Source organism: Polyodon spathula, chromosome 25, assembly GCF_017654505.1.
Source record: "Polyodon spathula isolate WHYD16114869_AA chromosome 25, ASM1765450v1, whole genome shotgun sequence".
Classification (NCBI taxonomy): Eukaryota; Metazoa; Chordata; class Actinopteri; order Acipenseriformes; family Polyodontidae; genus Polyodon; species Polyodon spathula.
In genome coordinates this window covers 4,253,063-4,265,564 of record NC_054558.1, presented here as the reverse complement: position 1 = coordinate 4,265,564, position 12,502 = coordinate 4,253,063, and the positions used below count along the sequence as shown (strand labels likewise).

Sequence of the window (12,502 nt, the reverse complement as noted above, 5' to 3'; positions counted from 1 at the left end):
AGGTCTGCCGTTGAAGATTTCTAGCTGAAGGCACTTAAGTGCACTAGAAAGGCATGTCGTTCAATGGTTCTTTAAAACGCACGCACCTCCTTATTTAAAATATATATTTTAAAAACACTACCACTTCACTGATTGGGGTATAACGATGTACACAGAAAGAGCAGATTCGGAATATCCGAGAATCTGTTTCTAATGAAAGGAAGCGTGTCACTCCTTTATTGCACACGCGTTTCTATAAACGCACGCGTTGTCTCTGCAGCGCAGCAGCTGGAAGAGCGGTGATGGGATGTTTGCAGAGCTGTGCCGCTCCGTGCCGCTCCGTGCCGCGCTGCTGCTGCTGCTGCTGCTGGGCGCAGTGAAAGCTATTGCTGAGCTCCCTGTCTGTTACCTGGAGCGCTCATTTGTACCCATTCAGACCACTCTCCCTGAATACATCATCGCCCGCTCGTCAAATGCATATAAAAGAGTTTAATATACAAGACATCTGATGAGAAGGATAAAGAAAGCAAACGGTACAAAACTAGAGGACTGGTAACGCCTTGTTATGTGTTCTGTACATAAGACATTTCAACTGTAAGAAAAAGGTATTTCTATTTGGCTTAATATTACCCACTTAATATTCTAAAACACAGCCTCCCAAATGATTACCCAATCCCACAAGTTCACACATTAAAAACAATTCTTTCCCACCTTCTAAAATGTTTAAAACCTTTGGAATATTCTCAGCATTCTGCTGAATACTATACTTCCAGACAGACTGCACCCCATCCCATACATTTCAACAGCCTTCCACTGACATATTGTGGTATATAACCCACACACAAAGCCAAGAAGAGACAAGTGCTTACACTACAATGCCTAACAGACTAACAATACAACAGGCTTTCAATTGAATCTCTCTGCTGAATCCACCGCAGTCAGCCAACACCAGGCTGAGACCAGCCGTCAAGTCAGATCAAAGTTCTCGAGTGCAGTGAAACGTGTGAACAAAGACCCTTGCATTTCTGAAGTGGCGAGACTGCATCCTGGTGTCTAGTTGGAAGAGTCATGAAGATGAATTGAGGGTTGCAATCTCCTCAAGGTCACTGAGATGTCCTGTCCTTATAGCAATAGCTTCGGTACCTCAACCTAGCGAGAAGGAGAGATAGTGGAAAAGCATGGGTTACTGGTGCAGTTCATTATGCACACCAGCTGGGAAAATGAATTATACATCCAGTGAAATACTTTGTTTATGTACAAATGTGAAGGAACAGATTATGAAGAATAAGATCATAAAGGTTTGTTTGTTTGTTTTAATGTTATCGTGTATTGATATATAAAGGCAGATTTTGAAAGCTGTTTTGTATTTTTATTTGGTTGCAACAGCAAATGGGAACGCATGACCGATTTATTCAATTATTTAATCCGCTTCTCTCTCAGAGGTCTAGACTGAGCTGGGATCAGTTTACAGAATATCAATTCAAGGTCTGATCAAGAGTCAGATTACATATAGAAACTGAAAACATGTCTCTTACCAGTCTTTACATTATTAAAGATTATGCATAGTGTACAGATTTTGTTAGGACTGCAGAATGACTGGGGGAGACCTTTACTGTGGGTTACTTTCCTACATTTCATGTAAGCTTACCCTTGCTCACCCCAGGGCCGGAGACTTGCAGTCATAATGTTTGTCATGGAATTGGAGTTTCTCTCAGTGTTTCTCAATACAAACCCTACCTTTTTAAGACCCTTCTTATTGTTGCAGCGAATAGAGGCCAGCAGCTGGTCGCGCTTGTTCTTCTCCTGAGCAGGGGGTGGGGAGCACCCATCCAGCTTCCTCTCAGAGATGGGGCTCAGGGAGTTCCTCGGGTTCTCCCCGTTGAGCGGGGGTAAAACCATGGGGGGGCATAGCTCCGCCCACGACCCCCCCCACCCCACCTCCTCTCAATTGAGGAGGAGGGTAGAAACTCGTAGAGGTGACCTTTGGAGAGGACCAGGGGGAAGATCGAGGGGAGCTCTTCGGGGATGGCCTGGGGGAGCTCTTGTTAAAGCCTTCCACCTTGGGGACCTCTAGAGAGCCCTTCTTCTCCCCCTCTCCCTGGGCCAGCTTCTGCTCCAGGAGTCGCTTCTGCCTCTGCTTGTCAATGTTCCTGCTCAAGATGTTGGTCATGGTCATTCGAGGACCAGCCAGCTCGAAGTGGTAGCCCAGCTTCAGCAGGGTGGAGTTCTCCTTCAGGATCTTGGCCATCTCCATCTCCGTCTTGCCTCCGCAGATGTGCCTCTGGTTGTGGAATCGCAGCTCTGTGAGAGTGGAGTTGGACTGCAGGGCTCGGATGACGGCGGAGATGCCCTTGCTGGTGAGATGATTGGAATCGAGATTGACGCTCTTGATGGTTTTGTTAGTCCTCAGCATGGCGCCGATGGCGATGGCGACGTGGTCGTCGGCCCGAGTGTTTGCCAAGGCAAAGACCTTCACAAAGGTGTTGGTCTTCAGGGCCTCGGAGAAGCGGATCAGCATGTCCGTCTTTATCACTTCACAGTTGTTCACGTTGAGTTCGGTCAGCTCGGGGTCGTTGTTCTGGATTTTCTCCAGGGTTTCATCATAGATGCTGGGGGCAGCCTCCTCCTCCTCCTCCTTCTTCTCCTCCTCTTCCTCCTCTTTCAGTTTGCTTACAGGGCTGTCCGTCACGTCTTCAGCAGGGCAGTTTTCTGACTTGGAGGTTTTGGTGCTGGACTCGTCTCTGCTTTTGGATTCCACGCGCTTCTGTTCCTCATCGGTGTCTTTCTTGTCCTCTTTCGTCGCTGTTCTTTCCTCCTTCCCTGTCTTGCTGTCCTTCTCTGGTTTCTCTGTGCCCTGCCGGCTCTTCTCCTCCGCCTCCTTGCTGGATGATCGGATGCTCCTCTCCTCACGGCTCCGGTCCATTCTTCTCAGCCGATCCTCTTTCCTGTTGTCTTTCCCCGGCTCGCACTCCGCTGGCTTTTCCTGCTTGCTGTCTTTGGATTCCCTGCTGTCTGGTTCTTCCTAAACAATAAGAAACGAAGATGTTCTGGTAAATGTGTCGTGACAAAGCTCTTCAAAACCACCACACTAACACTGAAGGGTAAGCTCCTGTTTAGTAGAGTTATATGTAGACTGCTTGGTTAACTCAGATCAGCATATTCTTGTGAATACGCAAGCAGCGGTTCATTGAAACAGAGCTGCGTTACGAGTTAACTTGACACCACAGGGTTCTGTAATGCATTCATCTGCTTTATTTCAACGCTATATATTTTATAGCTTGTTTTCTTAACAGCCTGAGCTGCTGTCCCTGCTGAAAATCCAACAATCACACGTTCGCTACTGGAAATCCAGCCTGTACATTAAACCGGTTGATTTTATAGCAGGTACACAACACTCTCTGGCTTTACAAATACATTGAACACGTTCTTATTTTAAATACATTTGCATGAAAGTCTCGCCTCCAGTTATGAGAACCATGAATGCACTTGTAAACTGACCCTCTAACCAGCTTTGGCGTGTCTTAAAACCAGTATGGCCAGTTGAAAACCGGTACGGCCACCAGCTCTGACCAGGGTAGTCGTGCTGGTCATTGCTGGAATTTTTCCACCAGGGTGTGTTTAAAATACAAGAATTCGTTGAAAACAGCATCTTTGTTTGTGTGCAGAGTTACTGAGCTCTCCAAGCGCGCATACCCTTCCTTAAAAGGAAGTGAGAACAGAAACTAGCAGTGCAGGGCAGCAGACTGCAGGATCAAGGGTGTGTCAGGAAAGCAGCCGTTCCTCTCCTAGCCTGGATTCTGCTCTGCAATTACCATACGGCCGGGCGGCCGCAGTGTTTTCATTGGATTTCCTGAGCAGCTCCTGAGCTCAAAGCACAAAGTCCCTGAACACACAGAATAACAAAAAACAATATTTCAAACACAACCTTTCAAAATGCAACCAGGACCCACTCGGAACGAATGCTAACACCATAAAAATAAGACCTGTGAAAATGTCCTTTGAAGCTGCTTCGCAACCTGACTTCATTGCTTTGATGGCAGAGGGTTTCATCTCATACGTATCCAGACAGTCAGCATACCTGAACACTGCCAATGGGTCACCCTCTCCCAATGCAGCTGGCTGCTGCTAAGGGACAAAGGGGCTTGAACTATGAAGAGACCGCTGCAGTCATTCAAAGGGAAGAGAGACCCTGAATGAACAGAAATGAGAGCCAATATTTCACATCCTCAGTTAGCTCTGAGCTCTGAAGAGATGTGGGATTTAAACAGGAAGCATACATCGAGTAATATGGGCTACAAGCTACTATCGAGGGGTGTGTTGTACTCATTCTGAGGACTGCCCTGGGTTTTAATGATGCAAACTGTGTCCCATGTATACTAACACCATGCACAGGTGCAAGAACACGACAACTTCTGCAGGTCACACTGCAGTGTACGACAGGATGCCATAGGGTTTTTACACAGTATCACAGGGTATGTTTTATCTGGGCAGTTCCCTGATGAACCTGCTCTGATGTCTCATTGACGAGGCTGGGTTGCCAGTGCGTGGTGTTCAGCCTCGCGGACTCTATCAAACAGCAGGCATCAGTATAAACTCTCGTGGTCATTTCTTATTTTTTTCAGACTGCTATCGTGTTTTTTCTTCATGTTCATCGACGCTCATGGCGAGATGGTTCTGAAAAAAAAAAACTCTTTCATTTTGGACAAACTGAACAGCCAGTGAAAAGACAGAAGCGTCTCACGAAACAGCAAGCTGGGACTGGACTTCCAACCGGCCCCAGAGAAAACAGTCACCTGCGAGAGGTGTAACAGACCTGTGATGCAGCTCAGCCTCCAGTAATACACTGGTGAAATCATGGAAAGGTTTGTGTCTATTCACATGTAAAGTATTTATTACTAAAGCCGCAGATCTGGAGCAGAGCACGTTGAAACAGATCAAACAGCTGCTTCAAGCTTCCAGGCACTTCCTGGCAGTCTGACTCCAACGAGCCCGCTTCAATCGGGCTTTGTGACCTACAGCACAGGAAGTGTTTCGGGACCGAGTCTAAAGCTCACATGGGGAGTGGCAATGTGCAACAAGCAACAAGTTTTTTTCTCTCCTTTTAAAATAAATAGCAGTTAATTAAACACTGAGAGACACTCATGCTTCACAGAGTTTCCACAAGAGGACACTGATTCTATTTCCATATTGAGAATCCAAAAAAGGTTAAAACTGGAGTTACCCAACTAAAACTGATCAGTGACATAATGAGACTCATTTCAAACCGGTCCTGGCAGGACAGACAGACGTCAGCAGTCATAAACAAACACAACACGATCACAATCCTACTACAGCTTATGATTAAGACGACAGAAATGTCATTCTAAATATGTGGGCAGGGAAAGCCTTTTCTGTATAAACACAGCCCCTGCAAACACGCAGGCTCACACACACACATACCTTCTAGCAGTGTACAGGAGGGCTTCTCCAAGTGTGTTTAGGTTGAAATGCTACAGAAACTCACTCGTAGACCACCTTGTTAAAAGTTTATTACGCAAGCACACAACACAATAAACCCTGTTTCTTTATTAGCATCACTACCACTCACACCCTGTGCGTTCAGATCTCACACAGCGTTGGGATTTTTCAACCAAGCCCAGAAGAAAAGATTCTGACACCAGCAAGGCAAAGCAGCCAAGTCAGATCTGGCTGTTCCCATGAATAAAATTTAAAACACACGTGACTATTCCTTTGAGTGCAGAGAGGCTCCAATGTGCACAACGCTTTGACTTTTTATTATGATTTAGTCAAAGGGGTAAGAGACCGTCTTAAAACACAAGACCAAATTCAGAACCCACAGCAGTCCAGAAAGATTTCATGGTACCGAACCATTCTGATGCTCCATTTTATTAGATTGGATTTTTAAATCTTTGAATGAAATGTGAAATGAAGTCTTGGTGACACAGGGTTTGTACAGCAGTACAGCTTTAATATTTAACGTGTAAAAATATAACACACTTAAGGGGAGTACATTGTAGCCACAGCCACAGTATGACTAACTCATTTGACTGTGCATTCAATCGCTTTCACAACACAAATCCTGGACTGCCTACCATTATCTAGTCCCAGACTGGTGCTAATCAGAGTCTGTGAAACCAGATTGCATTATAGTTATGGGTGGGGGTTGATAGATTAAAACACTGAAGGCAATCGCCTCTCTGCCTCACCTCTCCCTGCTCGACGGACAGCTCTCTCTCAATCAGCTTCTTGGTTTCTCGCTCACAGTAGTCCAGCATCGCTCCTCGGTTGTAGTATTTTGAGGGGTGTTTGTCGGTCTGGTTTCTCTGCCTCAAACCCACAGGCACTTTGTTGTCTGGGTCCTCCACATCCAGCTCCTTCTCCAGCTCCTTCATCTCCTCGGGGGAGAGGTCGGCCAGAAGATTATCAATGTCTGGGTCTTCACTCACTTGCCTTCTGCACCTGGACATGCTGGCTGTCTGTTGTAGTTCCAATAGCCTGTTCAATAATAAGGGTCTGTCTCTCAATCAAGAGACACAAAAAGACACAAAAAAAAGAACCCAGTGCTGGTTTATTTCCCTTAACGCAAGTGCTGAAGTGTCCACGCAAAGCAGCCCAAGCAAGAAGAAGGCAGGACTCATGTCAAGTCAAAAACAGAACTGGCATGGACTCAGCCCAAGTCTGTAGTCTGAGAGGCTGAGCAATCGCGAGCAGCTCAGCAAATCAGATAAGGCAGTGGGGAGCTTTGCTCAGCCTATCAAAGCAGCTGAAATCTGAGGACATTGCTCAGAATCCTGAGGAGCTGCATGCCCAAATTTAGTGCCGAAACATTTAGCCTTTTAAAGGCAATCAGAGGAAGAAGGGAGCAAGACGCAGGGAGAGCTGCAGAAGCTGAAACAGCCTGTTTTCAGTGTAGAAATGATGTGTTCATGAGGTCAGCTTTATAAGCAAAGCAGGGTTGAGACAGGCTGCGCACTTGGCTGGCAATCACACTGGCAACTTACAAAGTCTTGTTTGCAAGACGCCTCCTTACTGCAATGGCTTATTAGCTGTCCTCGAGGACCCCTCGTGATCGAAGTTTGTGTTTCAGCATGAAACGAAATGCTTGTTTTCCTGTGCACATCCATGACTTACTGACATCCTCAGGCAACAGTGTGTACCTACAGCGAGAGCTCTAGACTATCACCAGAGAGAAACACAGGATTTCTTATGGAAGCTGCTTTACCTCCAATGGTCTCGCGTAGCATGTATTTGCAGGACGGAGCCCTCTGTAGGTCCACTTGTGTAATTCTGCTCACTGTCACTTCCTTACATGCATTGTAATGCAAGTGTCATCTACAAACAATATCATCTGTTATGTGTACGTCCCAATACTTACTGGGGGGAAGTGTGCAGTTTGAGCCGTGCAAGAGACGCATGTGGACATCTAGTGGCTGACACGTGTAATAACACCTAAGGCTCAAAAAATGTTCCTGGTGCAACACAGCATTGCAAAGACACAATGACATCATCTCTAGTGCCCTATTACAATCTAGTACAATGTTTTGCTCAGGAGCCTGTTTTAAAAAAAACACGCACACACACACACAAAAAATGGAGAAATATTGTTGGTTGAGATAAAATATATTTAATAAGGGTGGGGCATCAAATCTAAGTTGACTTTCTGAAGTGGGAGGGAAACATTGTGTTGTGGGTGAAGGGGGGGGGACACTGAAACACAAATATACATTTCTAATCTTTTATAAAAGACATTCACTGAAATTTCATTTTTTTTCTTTTTTATCACTGTCCATCATGTTATTCTATACAAACAATCAAACGAGAGAAGCAACAGCAGAGGAAGGGTTCCACCTCAACTGAGAACTATGCAGCCGCTACGAGCTGCCAATTAGTGCAAATAGATATTTATCAATTCATTTTTCTTTTTTTTTTTTTTAAATCTGTGCTTTGACTATGAGCTCAGGAGTGGCTCTTCAGTTCCATATGCAGATCTAGACAAAGCATGGGTCAGATCAGCTATAGAGTTTGCAGAGATACTTCAGACTGCAGTGCTTGCAATACACAGCTGTGCCACTAGATGCCGCTGTTTAATATAAAAGACACTGACTAATAATTAAAACAGCCACAGCAATGCATTCAGCACAGGCAGTGACTAGGCTTGTTGAAACAGCTCAATAAAACATTCCCAAATGAGGTGCATGCCAACACATCAACGAGACAGGCTTTAAATGCTCAACGCGGTCTGACATCACGCCCTGCACATGCCTATGTCAAATGGATTCCACAAGCAGTCAAGTATAGTAAACAGCAACCAGGGAATCAGGGTTCGAATATCATTAAACACAATGAATAAAGAAGAAAAAAAAACAAACACCTCACAGGCACAGCTAGAGAATGCTTTTGAAGACCATTTTCATTCAAAAGAGAGGTCTTTTACACCACACTCCACACTCCCCTTTGTTTAAAAACACACTGGGATGTGCCGTCCCTTCTGACTCCTAGCACCACCCATGCTCAGGACAAACACAATGAAATGCTGCAGAGTACAGAGTGCATGCACGAAGTTAGCCAGCGTTACAGAAGCATGTACAGGGATGCTGAACGCACTAGAGACCCTCCCCTCTCCTTCTCCTGCGTGGGCGCTGCTTCAGAGTCCGCTGTACTGTGGGGGAGGGTAGGGAGGGGGGGCTGTCAAGAAAAAAAAAAAAGGCACAGGATTAGTTTTGTTTGCAGTGCAAAACCCACAGAGTAACAGACGACAATTCTGCAATCCCTGAGAGAGAGCGACCGACTTAAAGCAGGGAGTTTCATTTCCTAAACGTTGCATTGGGAATCTTTGGGATCAGAAAGGCTGTCATGAAACCCTCTATTGGGTTACTTCTTTATAACACACCAGAGCGCTAATGTGTAGGATTTCATTTGGTCAAACCTACCTTTCTGCACAGGCACTATAGCCTGACTGTACAAAGTTACCATTCTGATAACTGGACTATTATTTGCAGCACAAACGGACACAGGCACCCACGTCTCCGAATGTTATTAAGGTGGACTGGTGCATTGACAAGCACAGCCCTGTGCAGCGAGTGATGCCAGCACTACAGGGCAGTCTCTCACCTGCCACTCCATATCCGTACCCCTGGTCTGCAGGCGGGTAGGGTGCCGGGGGCGCGGCCGAGGGGTAGTGAGGGGGCATGGCAGCGGGGTGGTAGTGCTGTGCTCCCGGGTATGGGCCATCAGGACCTCCCGCGGATTTGCCCTGGGCTGGGAATGTGAAGTCTCTCGGGTAACTGGTCATCTGGATATGCTGACCTGGGCCAAAATAAAAGACATAGTGTGACCTTTCAAACACTAGAAGAAAAACACAAGAGCAACCAAAATGAGGGATGAAAACAATGTTTTAAAACTGAGCTAGAGAGAGAGAGAGAGAGAGAGAGAGAGGAGGAGAGAGGAGAGCAGAGAGAGATGGAAAGGGAGAGGGAGAGGGTGAGAGAGAGAACAGAGAATTGAAAGCCAACAAACAGCCCTCAATCCCAGGAGAACCTGGACCCAACAGAACACGCAGCAATCCCTTCAAACACTTCATAAAGAAGTCATTGATAAAGTGGAAAGAGACGCTCTGTTTTAATAATCAGCTGCAACGTTTCGGCTCCCGCCTTCTTCAGATGGGGGGGTAGACTGCTGCCGCTGTGTCAGCCTGAACGTTTCAACTTTAAAAAGTTTAAACAAACCATGCATGCCTCCTGCCAAGCCCAGCAGGGCGCTCTGCCCACAGCGCAGTACCTTGGTGAGGCGTTCTCCTTTGCTGCCATCGCTGGTACAGGTAGCAGCAGGAACACATGAAGCAGCAGACCAGTGTGGAGATGATCACCATGAACAGCAGGATGGACGAGGCAATGCCAGCGACGGTGGCGGGGCTGGGAGGAGAGGAACACGAGCATCAGGACACGCAGAACCGACAAACAGGGTCTGAACGACCCCACCCCCCCCAACCCTGCAGATGCAGCAATCGAGAATTCCAGGGAGCCAACAGTACGTGATATTTAAACAGGTTGGAATATGAACGTTAGTTAAACACAGCCGATATTAACCCTCCCTTTAACGGGCCCGGCAGTGTTGCGTTACCTGAACTGGAACAGCACGCAGCGCTTCTGCTGCTTCTCGGTGATCATCTGGAAGGGGTCCAGGCAGCAGTAGCGCTGGTGGCAGTTTCCACAGCAGAAGGAGACCAGAAGGCAGTCGAAGCCATTGTGCCACGTGCCGTTCTTATCCAGGTACCACAGGCAGTCCTCATCGGCACACACTACAAAACAGCAATGCAATCCTGCACACTGCAAAACACTGCAAAACAAACTGCAAAACAGCAATGCAATCCTGCACACACTGCAAAACAGCAATGCAATCCTGCACACACTGCAAAACAGCAATGCAATCCTGCACACACTGCCTGAATGAACACGAGGGCTTCTGCAAACTGAGGGGCTTAAAAAAAAAAAACACACACACACCTCGCATTGCAGCGACTCTACACGGCGGCAAGCAATGAGGCGTTTTGGTATTTTAATTACAATCTTGGCAGCTGCACGTGTAGGGCTAGTTTACTTACCGGTGATTAAATATTTGTTTTAAACATGCACGGTTTTCCAATGCACATAAGATAGCACTTATAGACACACAGCCACTGACCTCAAACAGTGATTGTTGACGAAATCCCCTGAACTAATGTTCTGAATAAAAAAAATAATAATATAACGTTCTGCGCATCCTACAAAATGAATGACGTCACGGACAAACAAATGCCTGCCGTCACGTTTAAGCACGGGACTAGTGGAAGAGGTCAGGTTGTTGTAACGTCATTTTCAACCAGAGTCGAAATGCAATTCCCACTGAAATGAACCAATAATGGGAAAAATGCCTGTTTTAATTCCCTGATGAGATCCGCAGCAGCCATTCCGTGTTTTGCTTAGCGCGGTTTTGCAAATTATTAACACTAATTAACGTAATTAGAAACAGCATTTCCAGTCCCGCTACACCGTTATCTTGCTAATTCATTCGCCCACCATTGCTTCTGCCCGGAGGCCTGCTAATACTCACCCTGACAAGCGGACAGGACTGTGACCAGCAGAGACCACACGAACCCGGCAACCCGAGACATCCTTGCAGTGAAATATAAAACAGTGAACGTCCCTGGGTCCGGCTCCCTTGAAAGGTCCTGATAAAATACGAACTAACGGTCTCTAGCCTTCAATTCGTTAGACTGCAGTTCCTACTGTGTTTCTACAGAGAGCTGAACAGTGATGCACTTCTCTGAAAACCTGGAGCCCAGACGAGCAGCGCTGCGTGCTGAGAGATCCTGGCGGCGTTACAGAGGCTGGCCCGCTCCGGGTGTATACAGCGTCGCTGCAGGGGCGGCACGGCAATAGCTATTCCTGGAGAGCAGTCTAATGCACCGCCGCTTATTATGGGATAAGTAGTATTTTGATCTGTGTGAAAACAGCTGCAAGCTCCAGATTTTACAATGCGCCGTGCATTTCACACACACGTTTCACTAATGTCGGCGCAATGTTTTCTTTAAATTCCAGGGCAGTATTTTTAGATTTCAAAAGCATGAATAACACCAGACACGGATAAACGCGCCCACAACCCTTCCGCGAATAACAGTTATTGCAGAAGCATTTTTGTCTTTATTATTTTATTTTTAAGAAGGCATCAGTGAACTTTGAAATAGCCGGGAGATTCATTCTGTGGTATATATCGCTAAATACCAACACTGCCCAAGAACAACGGGCATTTCAAAATATATTTATTTAACTGGATATTTAGTCTGCAGTAATGTTATGTATATAATATCTCCATTTTGGTTTTTAATTTCAGAACGGTCCAATATGGACACAGTGCATAGCGCAGACTGTGATGATGTGATCAGTGCTTTGCAGAGATGGTACTGTTTGCCTCTTCGACCTTTCCGCTGCTGAAGGGACACGTGTTCATGGACTCGTCAGCATTTCACCCACCTCGGTATGATTGTATAATGTAGCACCCTGCCACACACGTGATGCAGGCATCTGAAATGTCTGTGGCTTCTATCTATATATGTAGGCACACACACATGCATGCATGCACGGCTTCTATCTATATATGTACGCACACACACATGCATGCACACATGGCTTCTATCTATATATGTACACATATGTACGCACGGACACACACACACACAGTAGTGTTCAAACCAGTGGAAACAAAGGACCGTCAGCAAGACTAGGCACAGGGATATTGAATCAGCAAGCAGTCAGAGTGAAGTTATCCAACCACAAACTGCTCATCCCCAGCTGTGCTGCTTTCCTAGGAGGAGATCATTTCTGGAGAGCATTCTACTTGCGAGAGGTCTTGCTCATGAATATATTTTTAAAAGAGACGGTTATCTATTGAGAGATGCCAGGGTATTTAGTAAGTGAGCGGTCTGAGTGAGGCAATGCGTGCAATGCAATCCCCTGCCCTAGTCCTGCTGCTTCTTCGTTTCCACTTC

At 46.3% G+C, this 12,502-nt stretch overlaps 2 protein-coding genes across 2 annotated transcripts; both read right to left on the bottom strand.

Annotated features, from left to right (window-relative positions):
• Window positions 1-111: 111 nt before the first annotated feature.
• On the bottom strand, window positions 112-6,688 carry LOC121299506 (leiomodin-1-like). The gene is given in 4 exon segments (XM_041227257.1): window positions 112-1,128; window positions 1,717-1,908; window positions 1,910-3,001; window positions 6,186-6,688. Coding segments are annotated over 4 exon segments (1,572 nt in total). The 5' UTR covers window positions 6,447-6,688; the 3' UTR covers window positions 112-1,101.
• An 899-nt stretch (window positions 6,689-7,587) lies between these two features.
• On the bottom strand, window positions 7,588-11,304 carry LOC121299507 (protein shisa-4-like). The gene is made up of 5 exons (XM_041227258.1): window positions 11,068-11,304; window positions 10,099-10,276; window positions 9,757-9,890; window positions 9,091-9,285; window positions 7,588-8,664 (listed from the first exon to the last, which is right to left on the bottom strand). Exons 1-5 carry the CDS (start codon window positions 11,126-11,128, stop codon window positions 8,624-8,626), a joined length of 609 nt encoding a protein of 202 aa, XP_041083192.1. The 5' UTR covers window positions 11,129-11,304; the 3' UTR covers window positions 7,588-8,623.
• Between the last annotated feature and the right edge of the window lie 1,198 nt (window positions 11,305-12,502).